At 36.5% G+C, this 24272-nt stretch overlaps 1 protein-coding gene across 2 annotated transcripts in view; it reads right to left on the bottom strand.

Annotated features, from left to right (window-relative positions):
• Nucleotides 1-24272, bottom strand: part of LOC127617794 (serine/threonine-protein phosphatase 2A 56 kDa regulatory subunit epsilon isoform) — a 40832-nt gene that overhangs the window by 12542 nt on the left and 4018 nt on the right. For both annotated transcript variants that reach the window (XR_007967378.1, XM_052089869.1), the window contains exons 2-7: nt 17799-17959; nt 4953-5149; nt 3367-3468; nt 2704-2796; nt 2448-2578; nt 2280-2339 (exon numbers count right to left, since the gene is read on the bottom strand). Coding sequence is in view for 1 of the 2 variants with exons in the window: in XM_052089869.1 (XP_051945829.1) it covers nt 2280-2339; nt 2448-2578; nt 2704-2796; nt 3367-3468; nt 4953-5149; nt 17799-17955 (740 nt within the window). In the remaining variant the exon portion in view is untranslated. The remainder of the gene's footprint in view (nt 1-2279; nt 2340-2447; nt 2579-2703; nt 2797-3366; nt 3469-4952; nt 5150-17798; nt 17960-24272) is intronic.

Genomic DNA, 24272 nt, shown 5'->3' with positions numbered 1-24272 from the left:
AAACAAGGGCTTGTGGTTTTAATCAAAAAGCATTAAAACAACATGTGAAAGTGAAGAAATTAGGACAGAAATATTTTAATATTGTATATAAAAAATTATATAAAAATAATAAAATATAAAGTTTACATACACTCAGGTTGAAGTCATTAAAACAAAATTTTTTTTTTTTTTTTACCACTCCACAGATTAACTGTGGCGCAAACTACAGTTTTGGTCATTTAGGACATCTACTTTGTGCATGACACAAGTAATTCTTCCAGCATTTGTTTACAGTCAGATTGCTTCACTTTTAATTGACTATCACAATTCAAGTAGGTCAGAAGTTTACATACACCAAGTTAACTGTGCCTTTAAGCAGCTTGGATAATTCCAGAAAATGATGTCATGCCTTTAGGCAATTAACCAATTAGCTTCTGATAGGCTAATTGGTAGTGTACCTGTGGATGTACTTTAAGGCCTACCTTCAAACTTGGTGCCTCTTACTTGACATCATGGGAAAATCAAAAGAAATCCTCAAAGACCTCAGAAAAAAAAGTCGACCTCTACGAGTCTGGTTTATCCTTGGGAGCAATTTTCAAATGACTGTAGGTACCACATTCATCTGTACAAACAATAGTACGCAAGTTTAAACACCATGGGACTACGTAGCCATCATAGCGCTCAGGAAGGAGACACATTCGGTCTCCTAGAGATGAATGTAGTTTGGTGCGAAAAGTGCAAATCAATCCCAGAACAACAGCATAGGACCTTGTGAAGATGCTGGAGGAAACAGGTAGACAAGTATCTATATCCAAGTAAAAGGAATCCTATATCAACATAACCTGAAAGGCTGCCTAGCAAGGAAGAAGCCACTGCTCCAAAATAGCCACAAAAAAAAGCCAGAATACAGTTTGCAAGTGCGCATGGGGATAAATACCTTTATCCCCATCTCTACCTCTGGTCTGATGAATCAAAAATGTAACCGTTTGGCCATAATGACCATTGTTATGTTGGGAAGAAAAAGGGTGAGGCTTGCAAGCAGAAGAACACCATCCCAACTGTGAAACATGGGGGTGACAGCATCATGTATTGGGGTGCTGTGCTGCAGGAGGGACTGGTGCACTTCACAAAAAAGATGGCATCATGAGGAAGGAAAATGATGTGGATATATTGAAGCAACATCTCAAGACATCAGCCAGGAAGTTAAAGCTTGGTCGCAAATGGGTCTTCCAAATGGACCATGACCCAAAGCATACCTCCAAAGTTGTGGCAAAATGGCTTAAGGACAACAAAGTCAAGGTATTGGAGTGACCAACACAAAGCCCTTGCCTCAATCCAATAGGAAATTTGTGGGCAGAACTGAAAAAGCATCTGAGAGCAAGGAGGCCTACAAACTTGACTCAGTTACACCAGTTCTGTCTGGAGGAATGGGCCAAAATTCCAACAACATCTGGAAGGCTACCCAAAATGTTTGACCCAAACAATGTAAATGTAATACTACCATATACTAACAAAGTGTATGTAAACTTCTGGCCCACTGGGAATGTGATGAAAGAAATAAAAGCTGAAATAAATAGTTCTCTCTACTATTATTCTGACATTTCACATACTTAAAATAAAGTAGTGATCCTAACTGACCTAAAACAGGGAATTTGTTCTATGATTAAATACCAGGAATTGTGAAAAACTGAGATTAAATGTTTTTGGCTAAGTTGTATGTAAACTTTTGAATTCAACTGTATATAATATATAATATAAAAGATATAATATAAAATATAGGAGTTCAAAAACAACAATGTAAATGTAAAGTTTACCAAAACTTAAGTAAAATACCTTTTAAGTATTTAGAAATATTTTGATATTTAAAACATAATTTTTCATGTCATTCATACATTTTTAAAGCCTTAAAACAAAAACAAAATAATAAAATAAGGATATGTGATTTTATTTTAAGTTAAATGTGTAAAAATTACTTTAAGGTGTATGAAGCACACATTCAGAAAAAGCTCACCTTAAGAAATATGACAATTATATGACAATTAACCGTGAAAACCCTTAGAGACAATTAATTGTTGTAGCGCAAAAACAGACAATTGATCATCATAATCACAATTATTTGTTTGACAATTAAACATCAACAAATTTTCATAACCGTGACAGCCCTACATGTGCGTATGTCAATTATCATTGAAAACAATTTCTGACCCAGGCAAAACCCATTTTTAAAATAACAATATAACAACAACAAAAAACACTGTATAGCTTTAGGCTTTAAAAATCCAAAACTTCATCCAACTCACCTGCCCAAAATCTCCAATAACTCTGCAACACCATTGAAGTGCTCAGTTTCATAAACAAACCTAAAAATTTGAAAAAGTGTGTGAGATGGCTGCTTGCACTTTATCCTTACACATGCAAATATTTATGCAAACAGTCATCTTAGATGAAGCTGTGAAAAGATCTCTCACCGTAGAAAAATATTATTAATCTGTTTTCGTATAAAAGCTCTCAGTCCCAGGAATTTTCCATAGATTCTGTGTAAGACTGTTTTCAGGTAATCTCTCTCCCTTGGGTCCTCGCTGTCAAACAACTCCAGCAGCTAACACAGATGGACACAACGGATAAAAATGAAGAGAAACAAGGAGATGAACAGGTGTTGGTGAAAAAGAAGAACATGAGGAGAAGTAAAGAATCACACAGGTGTTTTGAATAGTGAATGCTTACCTGTAAGACGAATTTCTGGTCTATATACTTCTTGGCAATGCTGGGCTGAAACTCCTGACTCTCCAAAAAACGAATGAAGAACTCATACACCAGCTGAAACAGTGAATGAGACAGAGAAAAAGAATGGCTTGTTACTTTGTGGCATCCTTTGAACCCAGAATGCATCTAGAGTTAAAGCAGAGAAACTGACACTCAATAGTCAAAGGTCAAGGTTGAGCCGAGGTCACGGTCACAGGACATGCTGCAACTTCCATCAGGGGTTTGTTGCCATAGTAACACATTGATTAAAAAATGAACCAGGATTACATGTCTGGGAATGTGGCTTTTTAGATTGTCTCATTTGTTTTTCAGAAAGGAAGACGAAAGCAGGAATTGGTAACAAAAAAAAGAGAAATGTTTTACCAGGAAGATTCTGCTTGAGATGTGCATCTCATTTCTAAAGGAGTCCTGGAAACCCAGTGAGTACACACACACAGAAATACACAGAGAGGGTCAAGACAGAGTGTGTGTACAAACTCCCAAACACACAAACATGGTGTAACAAACAAATCAGACAGGAGGTGCACTTAAGAGAGAGGAAGCAGAGTACTCAGAGCGAAAACTCACATCCTCAAAAGACAATATTCTCACAAACCCCTACTGCATGAACATGAAAACACGCACCTGTAAATGTGGCCATGAGGCCTCTAGAGTGGGCTCATCCTCCTCTGGGTCAAACTCATTACTGTCACTGGGTGGAAGAGTACGGAATATATTATAGGACACCTGAGAAGAAAAAGAGAGAGACATGTAACACATGAAGAGTAATCACAAGCCTCTAGCTGGACGAAAGAAACTCCTGCTTGCTCTGATGCATACTGTACACAAATGTTCTCAATTTCAGCAATTTTTAGTATATCTTATTTGCCATTGTTAATTTGAATTGTGTGTATCAGCAGGCTGTCCTACTTGATAGCATTGGCCATTGAAAAACCCAAATTGGTCAACAACTAAATAAAAAGTTTTAAGGCAGGGCTGGGTATTGATACAGATTTCATGATTTGATTTGATTCTGATTCACAAGATCTCGATTCAATTCATCTCCAATTTTGATAATGATTCATATGGGTATATTCCTCTTACAATGACCATTTTGCTAACATATGAAAGAAAAGCTCTCTCACTTAATGCTCCTAATTATAAAGGGACCTTCTAACCTTATAGGTAGGTATAACCTGCTAGGTACAATTAAAAAATATTAACTTCACTTTTTTTTTATAATATTTAGTTTTACATTTTTCATCATATTGGAAAAATGTTAACTTTCAAAACATTTTCAAATTCAGTCTATTCCATAAATTATGGTCTTGTATATATTACATTGCATATACATTTTTGTTACTTGCCTAATGTTTGCTATTTACATTAATATATAGAACGTGTGCTTAATCTATACTGTCTCTTTAAGACTACTGGCATCAGCCAGTGAGTGCATATAAGGAGAGGATACCTGCATGGTTTCTTTATCATGTGATTAGAATTAAATGTTTCTTTTTTGTTGTTATTTGTAATCAACATCTGACTGTAAAGAACAGAAATGGTATTAAGAGACATTTTACAATTACATGGATTGCATGTATCTCATCTTTGGACAGACAGAACAACTTAAACCAAACGTTTACGTCAACACACAGTGAAAGGATCTCCGTGCTAATAACTTCTTCGCCTCTTTCATACTTAATAACTGGTGAGTGAAATCTGAAAGTTCACAGCTAGTAGTTAGTCATGCGAGTGATTTACTTGCATCATAGAGGGTTGCCTCATATTGTAAGATCAATCGTGGGATTTTGGGACTTAAGAAACAATATCGAGATAAATGAAGATCATGATGTATCAGAAACTTTATATTTTTACCCAGTCCTACTTAGTAGCAAGTGAGCTGGATGTCCATGAGCAGAACTCATCATTAGCTTTATTTTGTTACCCGTGAAATAATCAGTACTTGGGCTATTACTTTTGAATAAATTACAAATTCTGAATTACAAATTTAAAAAAAGGTCCAGTTAGATATTATTACTTGTCTATGTGGGCCATAAGCTGCAATATGGACCAGACGTTATGCTGAAGATCAAAAGTCTGGCACGTTGAGGGTTCATAAATGTTGGATTTCCAAAACAAAAATTATTTTTAGACCAATTAGTGCAGAGGTAAAAGTATGAATTCTTCCCACAGATAGATATGCCTTTACCTGAATCAGTGTGTGTACTCACCATTTTGACGACCTCAGGGTAGGCCTGTTCTGTGAGATATCCTCGGCTGACTGTGACATAATCGACAAGCTCGTTGAGGGTTGATCGCTTGTATTCTTTCATCTTCAGGTCTGACAGTGTGTCCATGAAATCAAACACAGCACAACACTGCTGAAGTTTCTTCAGGAACAACTCCGGCTGCTCCTGAGCAGAGACGTCTGCACAAAAACACAAAACTAGTTCAAAAATGTCCTGTTGAAACTTCATAAAGAGGAACTCGGAGGTGGGTGTGTTCACAAAAATCACTTAAATAGAACTTTTTCAAACAAGTAGAAGGTTCAGGGTGTACTTCTATACAATATCAAAACCAACCTAGTAAACAAATGCCAAACAAAGAAACTTTCTTGGTCCTAATGAATGGAGGAGTGTATGTGAGGAGTCAGTGATCAGACATCACACTGGGCAGAGTTATCCATTATTCAAAAACAGATTGTAAATCAGACTCGCATGTATAAACTAATCACTATCAGGCAGAACAGATAGGGCGATAAACCTAAACATTCCAGAGTTCAAAACCAATTTGCTGTCATAACTGCACACAATGGCAGAATGCTAATTACAAAGTAAGTCTATGTTCTGGTTTGCCTACTAGAACCATGTTTAGATTGATTGGGTCAGTTGGGACCAAACTAATTAACAGAGAGCCCTCTGCACCATCACGTTTCTAATGGCAGCAATAAGAAAAACATTTGATCAGCTTCAAAACACAGACATCACTGCAGTTCAAATAATCAAGTTGTGTGTCCATTTTCCAGGAAGAGAAAAACTGATAAATTATCTGACAACGTTGGTTTGGTCAACTTTTAGCCATAAACTAGCAGAAAGATGGCCTCAAATCTCGAAGACATAGGCTATGTTTGGAAAAGCATACTACCACCAAACTACTTTCTTTTACTATTCCTATAGTATATGTATACTGTGCAGAGTTTACCAATTTTCTTTATCTAAACCCAGAAATCGTAACGCATTTCCAAAATGTCTACATTTCTACATCCTGCAGTGCTTAAAAGACCTTAATGCGCTGGGTATTGGGTACTTTATCCCACAATGCAATGCACTTTACTTGACATTCTATTTTCAGCGTGATGAATGAACGTGAAGTAATTCATAGTAATTCAGTCTCATGTGACGTCACTGTTTGTCAACACTGTTTGTCAACACTGCCCTTTTTCTGACCAAAACCCCAAAATATTCAATGTGGGATGCGACAATAAATATTCTGATAAAGCGATACTTCTGTTCACTTACCCACCCAACCAGAAATGTTATTTAACTTTCTCCATTCAATAAAAGTTAGATCTTTCAAGTGACATGGATTAATTTAGTCTAAGTCAAGCAGTGCTGGATAAAACCTGCTTGGGATAAAACACTTGCTGATTTATTCAGAAAATATTCAGACTGAAGCTTTGAAATGTTCAAACATCTTTGACATGTTAGTTGCCATTATTTGTGTCAATTAATTTTATAACATAATCGAGATGGATACAATTACATTATAAATCCACTAAGGATTATGTTAAAATCATACCATCCAGAATGTACAATTGTAACAGAGGTATGTGATAATAGTTATAATAAATGACAAATCCTTTTAAATATTAATGTTATTCTTGATCTTGTTTCTCTGTGTTTTGCCATTCACCTGCCAATGCTTTCCCCGCCTGATGGTCGCTACAAGGACAAAGTTACATGACTGAGACAATTGAATATCAGCTGTATTTTCCACATCTCCTCGAGTTGATAACTGCTGATTGCAGAATTAAACATGCTTTGAAATGAGGTGACAACAATATAGCACACAATTGTTTGAACTATTTATAGTTAAAACAATGCCTAATATTAAATTCTGAACATAGCCATGGACAAGCGACAAACTCCATTTCATGGGTCTTCAACATACAAAAAGCAAGTGACCTGGAACCTGCTGAACGCATGAGCCTGGAATTCTAAGCAAGCAGGGGGCCACAACATTCCAGATAAACACAGAACTAAGACAGAGCTGAGTGGCTAAATGTTGTTTGGAAGATCAACTTTCTACCTGAAACTGCACCAATACATTCCATTCAAACCTGAACACCCTAAACTACAGAATGCAAAAAAAACAAAAAAAAAACACAAACTACAGCCAGCAGGTCAACAGGGCAGTCGAGAACAGCGGCAAGAGAAAAACAAGACCATTTCGGCAGCAACACAACTCACAGTCAGAGAGAACATTCACATGTGCTTTTCTCTGTAATCGTCACACACACTAGACAAAAGCAACCTGTAGCTCAAAGCAAGTCAAATACTGAGCTTCTCTGAAACTGGGTAACTAAACTTACACATACTTACACTGAAAGTCATTTAGGCTCAGTTGACTTAATCATTTGCAGTTATTTCCCATTAGGGTCCAGATTAAATTCTTGCCGCCATCAGTTTAATAGTCCATTAAGAAGGTTTGAAGAAATTAGACAAGTAGAAAGACTGAAGAGTAATCAACAGAAGAGCTGCAGATGTAGGGTTTGTGGAAACATATCTCCAGGAAGCAGCGACACATACATATAAGGTGATGGCATGAGCTGGTTTTTCACACACAACACGCATACACAGCAACATACACAGTACACCAACACACTGTTTAAAAACAGTTCAATGGAATGGTGGTCTTGGATTACTGTTAGTGCGTGCTTTAAAAGCACAGAGAAAGTGTACTGATTACAGAGGTGTCTAGTTACTTACATAGACAGAGCATGCGCACGCGTGTGTGTGTGAGTTGTTCCGACAGGTGGGATTAGCAGGTGACTTTCATTGAGCCAGAAAAGGAAATGTACTGTATGCATTAAATGCAAGCAAACACACACACACACACACACACACACACACACCTGAAAATTGTCATCTAATTAGAAAGCCTTTTTTGCGGTGACAGACCTGAAATAGTAAGTTTGCACTTTGTGCATTATAACCATAGATTTAAGATACAATACTAGAATACATACATGCTACATTAGTATTCTTCAACACTAGAATATATGCTACATTAAACCAGTCTTGACTGTTTTAATTGTACTACTTACTACACACCCTGGTCTTTTTTTTTTTGGAATGTTCATCAGTGCACATTATGGTAAAGAAAAAAAATATGAATATTAATTACCTCTGAGAAAATCTTTCACTTTTCTGCCAATGCAACCAATCAAATTCACTCAAAACAACAGCAGGAGGCACATCATTCAAAGTGACAAACATGATTAATGTTACAAACGTTAATATGATTGTCATAAAATGTAATTATTAAAATGTGGACCATGTTGTTCGGTGGCTGGATGCCTGGAACTAATGGAAATGAAAGTGTTTAGATCACCAAAAAAGCAACCACAAATGGACGCATGAATCGCTGCTTTGAAGCGAGACGACTGAATATGTGCAGTACTAAAAACTGTAAGACATGTAGTAGCACACATATTTGGTAAAAGAATTACATTTTTGCCAACTAATTGTAAGTTTGATAGGTAGAGCTCTAAATGAACAAAAATAAATAAATAATAATAATAAAAAAAAAAAAAAAAACGCTCTCATTATAATCAATGAAGCTGCACAAGTCATTTACTAATACATTTAGTCAGAAGCCTTTAACCAAAACGTCAAATTATGAACATAAAAAAAAGAAAGCCTTACCTTGTCCACAAGTCACGCAGACAGCCTTATTTAAAAGCTTAATTGATTATAATAGTAGAGGTACAATATTACTGATCTATGACACTCAGTATCAACAACACATCTTGATAGGTAACTTCAGGAAAACTTTGATGTTCTTCGAGAAAATATTTGAACTCAGAATTTTATTTAAAGGATCCGGTAATGATGTGCTCCATGGCCAGTAGCGTTCTAATTCCTTTGTTATCATTACATCAACTAGGGCTGGGTAACAATATAGATTTTTTTCCGATTAATCACAATCTTCATTTGAACGATCCCAATACGGAGTCGTAAAATCCCAAGATCGAGCTTTTTCAAGTTTACTTCAGTTTTGGTTGTGTTGATTATTCTACATGTTATATAAATACCAATTCAACTGCTTGGGCATATTTTTGGCCATATTATTCATTTTTTTTAAATGAACATTTTCATAACAAAACAAACTGAGAAATGTATAAGAAACTATTTCTTTCATACTACATGCAAGCAAAATTAACATTATAATTGAAATATAGGGTACCCAAATGAATCAGAATCTAATAAAATTGTATCAAAAATGTAATCGAAAGCTAGTTATTAGATTCGTATTAAAATGGAAATCTGTATTGATACCCAGCCCTGACCATCAGTGTATACTCTCATATCACCATGCCTTAAAAAAAAAAAAAAAAGTAAACATTGGTTTCAGTGATTTGTTAAAAATAACCACAACAAATGAGCAATTTGTTTGCAAATTGGACAGCACTACAAATGCAAATTCAGAAACTGCTAATGCTAAGCCAAATTCCTTTTAAAAACATTCCAAATTGTCAAATAAAGACCGATACAAACCATGAGCGCAACTAAAACTGAACATGCTGGACTTGCACCCGCAAAAGTGACTAGTCATGTACGTGTGACCAAAATAACAGGCATTACAGAATGTTCTGTACTCCAGAATCATTTCACATCAGTATATGCATTTCCTGGGACCACACTAAATGGATGGGCAGAAACTTCAATCCCAATAAAGGACACACCTGTTACAGTCGGCCCGCTTGTCTCACGTGTGTCCACATACTGTCAGAACCAACTGCCAAAACACTACATGACACAGAAAAGACAACAATCTAAGAGATGCAGAACAACAAATAAAGTAGAGTCCTCTTCTAGGTCATCACTCACTCAAGACAGAGTTATTTCTTTCTCTGGTATTCTCCTTTCATCCTTCTCACAGTCAATCACTTCAAGGAACCAGTAATCAGTTGGTGGCAAAAGGGTTTGAAAATGTAAATAACTGATCTCTGTTTGCAAGGCTGTGTCATGTGTATGTTGTGTGTACAGTGCCCAGATCCAGAGAGAAACTCGTGAGATCAAGTGTCGCAGGTCCACGCTGAGTCCATGGAAAGACAGGCAGGCTCTGTGTCTAAAGTTCTATTTTCTGCTTCTCATTTTAAACTCCAAAACCTGCAACGTCAAATGCACAACGCAGACCCCAAAGAGTAGGGGTTTACGATAGGAATGGCATGCAGTGGATTTGTCTGTGTGTGGTGCTGGTAAAATCTCATACTTTTATATAAGATTTTGTTTTTTTACATACAAATGTAAATTTACTGTGTAAATTAAATTATGTACGCCTCTGCTGGGCATATCATTGTGGTGGAAAAGTATATATGGTGGACAAATAGAACACATGTACCCATTTTAACTATTCAACTTGCTGTCCTGAAAAGTAATCGACAAGCCAGTGAGTAGCCGATTCTCCACCATTGGGCTGAACAGTTCTGCAATACTAGTGAAACCATTATTATAAAATCAAGGAGTTCCACTACACACACTTTTTTTATTAAGTTTTATTAACTTCACCCACATGTTAGCAAACTTGGCAAGCTAGAAACAACTAAAAGCGCTATATGTTACCTTGGCGTTGACAAATTGACAATCGCGAGTCGTCATATATTAAAGCCATTCCACAAGCACAGCTAAGCACGGTCAAGAGAGGTTTGCTAACCGGGCTGTAAACTGTTTATTATCATACTGTGCCAAATTGTGCTCATGTGAGAATGCTACTGTAACTTTTCCGCACCATGCTCAGTTCCGCTGGCCTAATGGTGGAAAAGTGGCTATCGTTTACTTTATGTAAATTACACCATACAGCGTCAGAGGTCTGACAACCTGCTGGTTACACATAACATTACAGGTTACCATATAACACAAATGCCATGCAAGCATACTGGACACAGTTTGTGGACAGTAGGGCTGGGCAATATGGCAAATATTTAAGGACGATTCATGTCGATTTTTCAACTTTTAATTTAGTCAACAAAAAGAGTAACTATTGCAATTCAAGATAATCTGGCTATAGAGAAATCAAAGTTCTATTCATTACAGAAAACATAGGTGTGCAAGATAAATGTGCAAAAAAACAAAGTGCACCACACAGGAAGTTGTCAACATAATCTATAATATATTCACTTGTGTATGAAATATGAAGGCAAATATTGTGCAAACTTGGCTTAAAAATTACCCAGATGTTCAGATATGGTAGTATAAAAAAAGAAACATGAAAAATACTTCTTAGATAATAATAATGCCTACATTGGCTAAGCCAAATCTGTCTGCTAAGTTATCTAGAAATTATCAAGTTTATCTGGATATGTTTATCAAGATAATACAATTATCTAATTAAGAATTTCTAGAAAAGTACTAATACACACCTGCAGACAGAGATCCAGAAAGTTTTTATTTTGTTTATTACATTTTATCTTTTAAGTTTAGATAGGATCATTAACTTGAATTAGGGAAGTGTCAAAACTGACATAGTAAAGGAAATTTAAATTGTGTTAAAACATTCATTTAAACAAACTGATCAAATCTGCAAACCCTTGTAGAACCGCAGGGTAGATGGTCACATATATCAGGAAGATATAAGGTGGACTAAATGGTAAAACAGATGCATTCAGGCAACTAGAACAGAGAAACACCTCTCAGGGCCATTAAAGGTTGTAAGTCTCTTTAGTAAATTTATAATACACAGTGCCATCTACTGATCACTGGAGTTTTTCATGCTAATTTGATACTTCTATCTAAAGTGAGCAAATAAACACGAAGACTCTTCTTGCTTTTCATCTTTTGTTCCTAAAAGCTGAAATTCATCGTATCTGTGCCACTAGCATCAACAAATGCAATAGCAAAAATAATCAATCACTCTCTTGTGACCTGTTAAAGGAACAGTTCACCCAAAAATAAAGATTATGTCATCATTTACTCACCCTCATGTCGTTCAAGACTTACCTTCTTCTAGAGAATACTAAAAGGAAATGTTAAGCAAAAAGCAAGTCAGTAATGATTTACTTTCAATTTATTCAGTAAATGGTGACTGAGGCTCCTTTAGTGGTCCGCAGAAGAAAGTCATGGGTTTGGAACAATATGAGGGTGAGTATATAACAGAAATTTCATTTTCAAAGGAACCAGATAAATCTTAGCAACTCTCTGGTCAGTTACCTCAATGCACACCACCTGCAACCATTACCATGAGCCTCAATCTTACTGAATCACAGCTGCAGTGATCATTTGTATCTCTATCACTCACACTCCCATCTCTGTGACCTTTGATAGGTGACCTTTGCAGGGGTGAGATGCTTTGATCCCTGCGGTAACTGCATACCATAATCCTTATTGAGCATACTGTAGGGGGCAAAGGTCAACAAAAGAGTGGAAACGCTTTCACTTTCAGTCACACCTGTTCCATTTCTTGTCTATGCGCGATGAACTCAAGCATGTTCTGTCATGGGGGGGGGGGCCTGGGCAGCTCGGCAAGTATTGACGCTGACTACCACACCTGGAGTCGCAAGTTTGAATCCAGGGACATGCTGAGTGACTCCAATCAGGCTTCCCAAGCATCCAATTGGCCTGGTTGCTAGGGTGAGTAGAGTCCCGTTGGGTTAACCTCCTCGTGTTTGCTATAATGTGGTTCTCACACACGGTGGGACACGTGGCAAGTTGTGCGTGGATGCTGCGGAGAAGAGAGTGAACCCTCCACACGCATTAGGTCTCCGCAGTAACGCGCTCAACAAGCCATGTGCATAGATTGCGTGGATCGACGGTCTCAGATGCGGAGGCAATCTCGTCTCGGAGGAGATTCGTCCTCCGCCACCCGGATTGAGGCGAGTCACTACACCACCACTAGGACTTAAGAGTGCATTGGGAATTGGGCATGCCAATTGGGGAGACCCCCCCCCCCCCAAAACAAAAAAAGCATGTTCTGTCATGACTAACTGGATCTCACCACTTAGAAGTTGACTACTTTGCTAACATTGAATATCATGAATATTTAATGCATTCGATAACTCAAAAATCAGTGTCACGTGTATTTAAAAAAAAAAATTTAACAAAAAAAAAAGTGTTCTGCCAACACAAACAGCATAGTTTGGCAACATAATGTTGTCTTGAAAGCACATATAACACTGTCAGTTCTGTTTTTTGAAGAGTGAATGATAGTATTTTGCATTCATTTACTATGAGAGTTTACAGACAAAGCCTCAATGGGAGGGCAGTTACCTCGGTGACGGCCAAACAGATGCACTTTACAAACACTAAATCAACCTGTTTGACCGCTCGGTTCACCGATTTGGACTCAAGGTAATTTGGTCAACCAAAACAATTTGCTGTAAGCTGGTCTCGTCTAGTGTTAACAAACCACATATGTAACAATGAAAGCAAGTTTAGTTACACTTTTGCAGTGGTAAACTTGTGATACTTTGTTTGTAGAATCAATGTGTTGAGTTTAGATGTTTGAAAGTGTGTGTTTGTTTGTAGATGTCTAAGGTTTTAGCTCCAAAGAAGGAAGAAAAAAAATTCACACCAAATGGACTAATGCAAGACACATGACTGCACACAGCCAAATTTTCACTCTCTCTCTCTCTCTCTCTCACTCACTCTGTCTCTCATACACACTACTCCACTAAAACAGGCTCGTCAGGCACATGGCCACCTGACACAAAAATGTAAGCCCTTGCATGTGCTCCTGGTCAAATTGAGAATTTTTTGCACTCGTCTCTGTCTGTGCATGATGTTGACAGCAGGTGAACTCCATTTACTTGAATTCTCAGGCAAGCTTTCAGTGCCAAAACATTTGATAGGAATTTGCATCCGAGTAACAGTGAGAGTCTCTCTGTGTCTCTTCCTACAGCAATGTTGGGTGAATCACTAAACCAAGAAACAGACAACATGGCCACAAAAGCCACATTCTCCAATGGGAAACACAGGCCAATTTCTCTTAATCCTTTAAATGGATTAAGGAAATCGGTGTTCTCCTTTACATGACGTTTCAGAATGCCACTTTCTGCAACAACCCTGGAATAAAATGTTTTCTTAAGTGTACAGTGATGACAAAATTTGATGATCCATGTAATCCAGCATGATCTGAAAATGTTTCAAAGAGCACCTTGTTTGCTTCAATTGAAGCAAGTAAATCTGTTAACATGTGCAATGTTTCAAACTTACTTGGCAACCTAGAGGCAGTAAATATTTCTTCTTGATTTGTAATAAACAACTTTTGCTTTACATTTTTCAAGATCCGAAACATTTCTAGATTTAAATTAGGACTTGAATGCCAGATCTTCAATGTGGACTTTTGAATCCCACTGTATTTACAATAGAACCACATTATTTGCTTCATTATGTTCACTAGGATCAAATGGAAAAAAACTCAGGTCTGCACTTGAACTCTGCAAAGTTTCATAAACAACACATCAGTTGCCTAGACAAGTACATACAAGTAGAGATGTACAATTCTCCTATCTGAAATTTCACAATTTTACTGCAAGGTTTTATTGAGTATTGAGTAGTGATAGCTGAAGTCAACTCTTTATTCAAAGAATACCTATATGCATCATAAAGCCTAATCAGAGCACACTGATTCACTTTTTAACGCGAGTCATATACAGACTACATATTTATTTATAGTAGCCTTTTGTGGTTAAATAATCACCGATTCAAGTAGGGACTGGTTTTTCCAGATTGGGAAGCTGCCGCAATTATGGCAGAGCTCCTCAACACAGAAACATGTCAAAATTTTAAAACTTTTAAATATTTTAAATCTAACCCTCTTTACCACCTCAGATCGCATTTTTTGAGCTTCTTCAGAAAATGTAAATTGCATTCTGACGCTAAAATAAATTAAGATAACAATCAAGTTCAGTTGGTCATAAAAATGTGCAGTTCACAAACAGTTGTTTATGGCAATGCTTTAGATTAGATGATTCATGATGTTCAAAATAGCCTATTGAATATCAGGAATGTGTCATATAACCCTGATATTACACCGCATCAGTTTTTCTGTAATAGCTGTGGACACTGCATATGCACATCGATAGATGGTCCTTATACTAAGACCGAAAGTTCCCCCACTACTTGGTGCAGGTTGCCAGCTTGAACAGGGCCATGACTATTCGCTTTTGGGCCGGAACCAGAGGCAACCTGCGACAGGAGCAATATCAGGACCAATATTACAGTCCTATCAGAAGGGCAACTGCTCCCTTTTGATTGTAATTCCTCATCTTCTGATTGCATTTATTTGTGAAATTAAAATGACAGTAAGTTGGCTAATTTCAATGAATTGTCTCAATACTCTCCCCATTTTACAAAAACTTTAGGGACATCTGGGAGGCGAATGGACACAATTAGCAATATACACACATTTCTGTATGGAAACAATAAACCAAAATTATACGACAAAGTGGTTTTTTTTTTTTTTAAGAACGACGTCAGCGCGCACACAACTTTTATCAATAAAAGGCCATTGGAATGGAAACAAGCAGAATACGCCAAATTTCGCAAAAACTTTATGCATTTTCGATAACAAAACAGTGCAAAATGTGGATGGAAACTAGGTTACTGGGACATAGTTGCAACCAGTAAAAACAACAAGGGCATCACACATAGCAGAGCTACATTAAAAAATTAGAAAGTTGTCTATAACTAGCTCGATAACTGCTTCTGTGAGGAATCAGTAGTATTTATGATTTATTTACCGTCATTGACGTTTTGTTGCATTACAAAACTCGAATTATTAAGCAAATAAGTAAAGACGCGGTGCCATTATTTAAGGTTAAACAGTTGTATCTTTTATTAGTGGCATTGCGATCAACATCTGATTTAAATTGGGAACCTCTTGTTTGTTTGATTGACACCGAGAGCGCTCATTTTGAAGGGGGAGAAGCTTATAGCATTCATGATCGCTCAGTCTCTATTGCTTCACACACCGTCTGATTGTCACGAATCCCATTATATCACGTATACTAATTTGTATTTGCATGTTTAGTTGTTGTTTAATTTGTTTTTATGCCCATTTGCAGTCTCTTTATCCTCTCTGTGCAGCGAATCAGAATAACTACCGTAACGACTCGGGGAATGGGGAGCTTAATTTTCATACACATATTATTCTTACACATGTTTTAAAACAAACCGGCATTTTCATTTAAATTACATACAGTATGTCTGAAAGTTTGAGTTCGTAAATGCTTAGAATTGCCACCAATTCACCCTCCAGTGGCCACACTGCATGCTTCAAGGGCTAAGCAAGTGTTCATTCAGAGTAGCAGTGTATGTATGCTGCAAAAAAGATTGGCCCAGATCGGTGATCATGGATTTAAGACGAAACTCTGCTGATGTAGATCATGGCCAATCAATCTGTGCATCCCTACCATCAGCATATCTGATACAAGCATGAAAACAGCTATATGATAAACCAATGATTTATTCATATGAATTAGTATCACACTTGATTAAAAACTCTTTATGAATTCAAATGCACAATCCAGAAATAATAGTATCCACAACACGTAGAAGGGTTGACACTCCTAAGAACCTCACTTTAATGTGGAGAAACCAGCATAAACGGACGTGACCGCTGGGAAAGCAGCACTTAGTCTACATGATGAAGGAAACCATCCAAAATAATTTGAAACTAGCAGACTTTGCCTTCTGAGACATAGGTATAATTTCTGTCAATGCTGCATGATTGATTGAATTAAGATTGAAATCATAGTATGGCTGTATGAGATTACTGAACCTAAAAAGGCTATGTTTCAAAACATAGTCTGCATTCAGTGCTTCAGTCAGCGCTGTGTGAGCAAGTGGCACCCTCTTGCGGTCAGGACGGAATTATCCAATATCCACATATAACACATAATTTAAATGGTGGTTTTGTTCCTTTGGTTAAAACTTTTTATTTTTCCATTATGTGATTGACATTTCCATGGAATTGCCAAACATATGCATAGTATGAATTTGTAATGTTTTATCATATACAGTATAGAAGTGTAAAATGTGAGTTCTGTTGTTTTTAACAAGTACAACATTTCTTTTTTGTTTTTCAAATCAATCAGCATGATAACATATTTAGTTATTTTTTGTCTCTTTCTAAATATGTTTTATCTTCTATTTATCTATTTTGGCAAAATGTACGGTAGGCATCAGCCTATATTTTTTTGTTAAAATCATTATCGGCCAAATTTAATATCTGTGAGTCCCTACTAATTTGATTACATTTATTTCCCCAACACAGCAAGCTAGCTAGATCAAGATAATACATTTGGAAAATATGCCACAAAGGACAAAATTTAAACACTGGGGAGTAACTGCCTCAGCTCCTTCAGAACTTTGTGACTGGCTAAAACTCTTTGACAGCAGACTTTGTATGTTAGAGCATCCTAACTTTGAATGTGATCAAAATGTTAATGTTACGGTTTTGTTGTATTAATATTACAGAACGTTTCCGGCATCACTGTAACTCCTTAAGCCAACAACTGACTTCAACATCACGTCCACTTCACAGATGAAACACTTCAAATTTACAGCAGTTATACAGAGATCAACAGAAAAACTCAACTGCTGCTCTGTGACGCTTAATGATCTTAGAAAAGTTCTAAAATTCATTGTGCATTAAAAGGAAATTTAAAAAATGTACACTGGCACGTGTGCTGAATGTATATTCAATGTAACTACACACATTCATAAACTAAGAATGATAAGGGTTACAAAATCTAAAACATATTGAAATACAATTAAAACAAGTGATTTCAGAACTCAAGTGGTTGTGGTAACTTTGTAATTGTGAGTGAGTATAAGTGTGTGTGTGGGTGTCACCTTTGAGCAGGGGAAGAGGTGTAAGTTCGATTGGTTTGCCCTGAGAGCGGAACTGTGAGGAACTCTGAGAACGTCTCTGCTTGGCTTTCCGGACAGACTTCCGGGAAAATCCGTCTACTTTATCCACTGATGGAGGAGTGGTGGCTGCGGAGGACATAGCCCTGAAAAAGACAGAGTAATGTGTAAGACAGCACATTAACACAGCAAGAGAGGCATCAGAGCAGGTCCAAACTCTAAGTTCTCCAATTGTCAACAAAATTAATTTCAATCAGTCTCTGCAGGATATTGCAATAACAGGAATTAAAGCTACACTATTTAATATTGTTTCTATGGAAGTGACCTCGAACCAAAGCGACAGAGCCCATTATAAAACATGAATAAACATCGGCTTGGCTTGGAGTTTTTTTTGTTTGACAGGTAAGATATTTTATTGGGCCAGTAGTTAGCCAGGTAGATCTCTATGCATGGTAGTTCATTAGATAGCTTTCACAGAAGAGCAGAGCTGAAGCCCGAACATCGTTCCTCCGCAAGTAACTTGCAGTTTTATTTTTCAACCGCCAGAGAACCAAAAGTTACATAGAGTAGCTTTAATGCAGATTCAACTAACCCCCACATTATTTCCATTAGTTTGCAATTCTGTCTCAGTTCCGTAATTGTTCTGCATAAAGCCATGGTCACACTGCAGTTTGTGCTCCATTTACTTCCATTCAAATGCATCTGAACGTGGACAACCGAAAACGCAGTAGATGGTAGCCTATATTTTAACATTTTGTGTATAATATTACTTGTTATTAGTGATTTATTATGAATTGAAACCCAAAGCCTTCGAGCATAACATCTTATTCTGTCCGTTAAGGTGTCTAAAGAAAATCTGCATGCTCAAAGCCAATTATGACTGACTGCAGCTTAAAACCAAAAATGTCAGTCACAGCTAGGCCTATTCATGATCTATGAAATCCCAGACCAATCAAATTTATTAAAACTTGGTTAATGTGTTGAACTGCCATCTTAAAATTCTATTTGAAAATTAGCAACACTGTTGCCCTCCAGAAGGAACAGGACAAACACTTAAAGTGAGCTACCATCTCATATTTGCATTTGATATACCCTATATAAAAACATATATCACTGCCAATTTTGAATACGAATATTTACCTTGAGAGAAAAAAAAAAAAAGCTTTCACAATGTAGCAGCAAAATCCCAGGTAGGGATTTTAACCCATTTTCAAAATGAATTAAGAGGACTCACCAGCCAGGACCACACACACATTACCAATAACATGAAGCAACATATAGTTGGGTGAAAGCACAGTCAAAAGCACCAACATTTTGCACTCAAAAATTAACATTCTGTCATCATTTACCCACCTTTATGTTGTTCTGAGCTCATATTACTTTAGTCTGTGGAACACAAAAGGAAATGTTAGGTAGAACAATAGCCTGACAGATACCATTGACTTTCAATGCATATTTTTCCATACAATTGAAGTAAATGGTGACGGAGGCTAACATTCTACCTAACATCTCCTTTTCATCCCACTGAAATAATAGCCTAATGTCTTGAATGTTTGGAACAACATGATGGTAAATTTCCATTTTTGGGTGAACTATCCCAATGATTTGTTTGTCATTGACAGTCTGCTTGTCTGGTCGGGCAGGTAAAATTCTCTTTCACTTTCCACTTCAAAAATCCACTTGACAAGCGTACAAGTGTTAACGTAAAGCCCTGATTAAATATTGTTTTCAACATTCTCTAACAATTTTTTCTTCTGCAGCATAGCTCCTAAAGTAAATGTACATTGTTTTAAAAGGAGTTTTAGATAGTATTTTGGAAAACAAGCTAAAAAAGACTAATCAAAAACGTATTTTGTTCCAGTGTATAATGGGCTAAACTACACACTCTCACCTTTATGTTCACTTTGATGCATCTTTAACATTTTTTGTTGTTAAAAGAGCTACGTATCGCCGATTTTATTAATGATAAGATACACACAGTTGATGTGACACATATATTATGATTCACTACGTCGCGAGCCATCACTTTATGATCTAGCTGCTGCAAATGCTCGCAAGTGACGAGTGTCCCCACGCGAGAGTGTGCATCAGCCAGAAGTAGATTCAATCTTTTCCCCGGTCACTTAATGCTACTCATAGATGCGGCGCTGACTGCCAGAGAAATGCCGGTTTCTAGGTTTATTTTCATAACCCGCTTCCTTATTATTTGAACTTTAATAAAGGATGCTTTAAAAATATACTGCCGGGGTGTTTCATTGCAAAACAGAATGCAGCACAAGACTTGTTTTATCTCGATTATCTTGTTTTCATAATCGTTGGAAGCCCAAACAAATTCACTGAAAAATAAAAGTGAAAATAAAATTGGATTAATCGCCCAGCCTTAATGTTAGCAGTGCTAAACCCAGACCTACAGTTTGAAATTCAAAAGCAGCAGTAATTACAAAACAAACCACAAATGGCTAAAGAGAATTAATGCAATCTAGATGAAAATCTGGGCATCGATGTAAATACAGACAGAAATACACACTGCAGTTTAAGATAATAGAGGATGGCATTAAATTCAGGAACAAAGTTAAAAAAGAATTGACTCTGTTCTGATGGAAAAAGGTAAAAGACTGTTAACTGTGAGAGTCTGGATCGAGTTTTTCACAAGCCTACAGGTGTCAGCATAAATTTCATGCATGAATATCACAGCAAAGACACACATATAGACAGAACTATCCAGCTATTCCTTATGCATAAGAAACCAGCTGTATTAGAGACACAAAAGTCAAGAAATAAAGACAGACTTGGAAATGTAAAAAAATGTTTAACAGGAAGCAAACAGGCTTCAACAGGAAGATAGAGACTAAGAACTATGTCCTCGCCTTTAAAAACAAAAAACAGATTGAGGCAAAGGAAGCAGAGAGAGAGAAAGGCCTATTTTCATTTGGTTCATGGCATGAAAAGTCTAAGGGCAGACAATATTGTATTTGCATCAAAAACAGAATTGAATCCCATTATCTGAACTGGGTGGTCTGAGATGTTTAAATTAGCAGACATCATAAAAATTAGATGCTGCCAGTGTCTATTGATGACATCTCATAATGCTGCACTGTGTGACTTGGCACAAACAATTTCATCTTGTTTCAGAGCCACTTCTCCTGTTTTCAAAAAAGTCACCCGGGCAGTATCACTACCTGTAAAAAGAATACATCTTCTCTCTCATGTACAAGAACAATGAATTTCACATGCTAGCAACAATCGCACGAGAACACTAAACACACAGGACCAGAAGTGCAGAAACACAAGCACTCACTGTTGTTAGAACTCAAATTTCCAACAGTGAAGTGAAGCTTACAAAATCTGTCGTAAACAATAAAGTTCATGATCATAATGCAAAAAGCCATAAGCACAATTGTTTTTACATACTGCTTATCAGTGTTTGAATTGAATATGAAAAGATAAGAGTGTGTTGCACGACATGGCATCAAAACGGACAAATCTTTCTGTTACGTTGTGTTTGCTGGCTGCAATCAAAAACAAATGCATGACTACTATACTGCAGTCTGATTAACAAACAATATGAGTCTTTTGAACTCATTTGATCTTCTTTCAATTAATAATTCCAATAATTACAACCAACTCACCAACTGTGTTATCGGTTTGAATCAGTCTGACATATCCTTCACTGAATGAACTTACTGATTCCATCAGGACAGTTACTGGCAAGCAAAGACATGCTAGGCTCAAAATTAAGCAAGAATGGTTTTGTGCACTGAAATGTTTGTGAAATATTGGTCACTGAATATTGTTCATATGACAATGTGATTTTTTATATGACAATGTGATATTTAAAGATACACATTTGCAACATAAAAACAAATGATACAAAATAATAGTAAAGAAATAAAACTTATATATAAATATTATACAAAAAATAATCAATTACAATTTGCCAGAATAATATCATATAATACAACATAATGTTAATATATTCAGGCATCACGATTTGGACAAAAACCAATATTGCAATTATTTTGAAAACTGCCATTGCAATTTGAACTTTGATATGATAAAGAGAAAACAAAAAACTATTAAGTGATTCCTTTTGACCCAAATTTGGTAATGTTTTGCCTACAGTCTACTGCAAATAAAATTCTCTTTGAGGGTTCACACTTGAGAACCAAATTCTGACCATTTTTTTTATAAGGTCCACAAATAAAAAAATAAATAAAATACTGTCTTCTTAGTATTCACATTGTACCCTGTCCACTGTGTACCTGTTTTTGTCCACTTAGCCTTAGCCCACTCTTCATCATTATTTTTTGGAACCCAGTGAGCCTGAATATTACATTATTGTAATAGTATATATTTTATTTTGCAGAATTTACTTTTGGGATGTACCGATACCACTTTTTCTCTTCCGATCCAATATCGGAAATCTCAGAATAGCCCGGTACCGATCCCAAGCCGATACCAGTGTTGTTTTTTTGCATAATCAGTATAGAATATCTTTACAATTATTGTGTAGAACTAATTGAGTACTCTTTCATATGTAAAGAAACACAAACCTCTAACTACACATTATTTAAATATAAATGTATAGCTTATTAAGAAATACTATTATTAACTAGTATACTGGATAATGTAGCAGCAAATTTAACAGTAATTCCAGTCTTCAATAGAAAAGAAACCAGTGTTTTACTTTTGGCTTTTTTTTTTTAATGTTTCAACTTGCATCTGGACTTTAAAGGATTAAGATCTCTTTTTTGTTCAATTTAGTTGGAAGACATCGGTCCACAGTTATTTTTTGGAAGCTATTCAACTTAAATATTGTTATAAATTGTAAACAAATACTAACAATGACAAAAAATAATAATAATAATACACTGTTATGAATATTATTATTAGTGACTTTTAATTACAACAGTAATATATTAAAATCGTGCACTTTTTAAACCCTCACGCTTTTATTTTGACATTATAAAATCTCCAGGAAGTCCCGTATGTATCTGTTTGTAGGCAAGTTCACAGTAGTTTAATTAGCTTCTTATTCAAATCTGGTAAAATGCACCTCCAGTACCGTTCTAAATTAATATTATAAGTGAACTGATCTATTGAGCATCTACATCCGAGATGCTGTTCTTGAGTAGCGCTCAAATATTGCGCACTGCTGTGAAGACTGAAAATAGCCGTGGGTGCATCACCAGCCTGTGCGTGAGTTTGGGTCAACAGAGCAACACCATTCACTAACGTGCTGGAGCCGCGCATACTATATATTTTAACTTATTAAACACAGCCTTTTGTGATTCACTGAGCTATTGCACATCTTCAAGTGGATTTGAATAAAATGCACGAGTCATATGAACTACTTTAATTGTGTTTTTATGGTTCTTTTATGTCATTTTTGGAGTGTGACAGTAACTAACATGACTAACACACAGTATCGTATTTGGATCGGGCTAGTCGTACCGATACCCGATCCATCTAAAAGCTTCAGTATTGGAGCCAATACCGATCCAGGTATCGGAGCATCCCTAATTTACTTGCCAGAGATTGAGTTGTGTAGTGGCGAAGAAGAACAAAAGCACCGCAATTGTTTTACTGAATAAGAAGCTGGCATTTAAGAAGCTGTATTCAGCCTCGTCTTTTGAAAACTGCGTGTTGTGCCATATGAGTGCATACTCTCAAGAAAATGTACCTTATTTGGCTGCAGTGGGTCCTGTGGTGTTGTGATTGCACTGTCACCATTGCTTAGATGAGCCATGATATGCCATAATTACATTTACATTGTATTTAACAACATCATCTCTGAGTTTGTTTAAACTTTTCCACAGACTGTTTTCACAACATTCTCCATTCTAAAGCATGGCTAGAGAACAGAGTAATGCACCTGTTGGACGTCTGTTAAAAGGTTAAATTGATGCAAAACTTGAGAGCTCGTAGATCTGAATTTGAGAACGTGTAAAATAAATATTTGTTCAAGCAAGTCATACGCATTATGCAAGTAAAAGTTTCCTTCCTTGTATTGTGTGTCCAAAGACAAGATGCAGGCACTTTATTTTCATTTCATGTCTCTTTTAATAATCCTTTCTGTTATTTACAGTCAGCTGTTGATCAAAAAGATAAAAAGAAACATTCATATGATTCTAATCCTACATTGCCCAGATGGATTAGGGAAAAATAACCGTGCAACTTCTCTTCTATATCGAGATAACAACCTTTGCGTTTTTACCATAGGGTAGAGTGTATCGGTCAACTTCCTTGCTACGACAGCAAGTAACTGTTTGTGGATACAATAGAAATGAATAGAGCCGTAAACTCATACTTCACCCGTCGCAAAATTGTCTGTCTTCTCTTATAAAATATACATTTTATCATAGTAAACTACACCCAAAGCTAATTTCAAATGGACTGTTTTGTGTATAACATGTTGAAGATCAGCAGACTGGTGGTCAATTCCTTAAGTGATGAGCT

Source organism: Xyrauchen texanus, chromosome 24, assembly GCF_025860055.1.
Source record: "Xyrauchen texanus isolate HMW12.3.18 chromosome 24, RBS_HiC_50CHRs, whole genome shotgun sequence".
Lineage (NCBI taxonomy): Eukaryota > Metazoa > Chordata > Actinopteri > Cypriniformes > Catostomidae > Xyrauchen > Xyrauchen texanus.
This window is presented reverse-complemented; position numbering and strand designations above follow the sequence as displayed.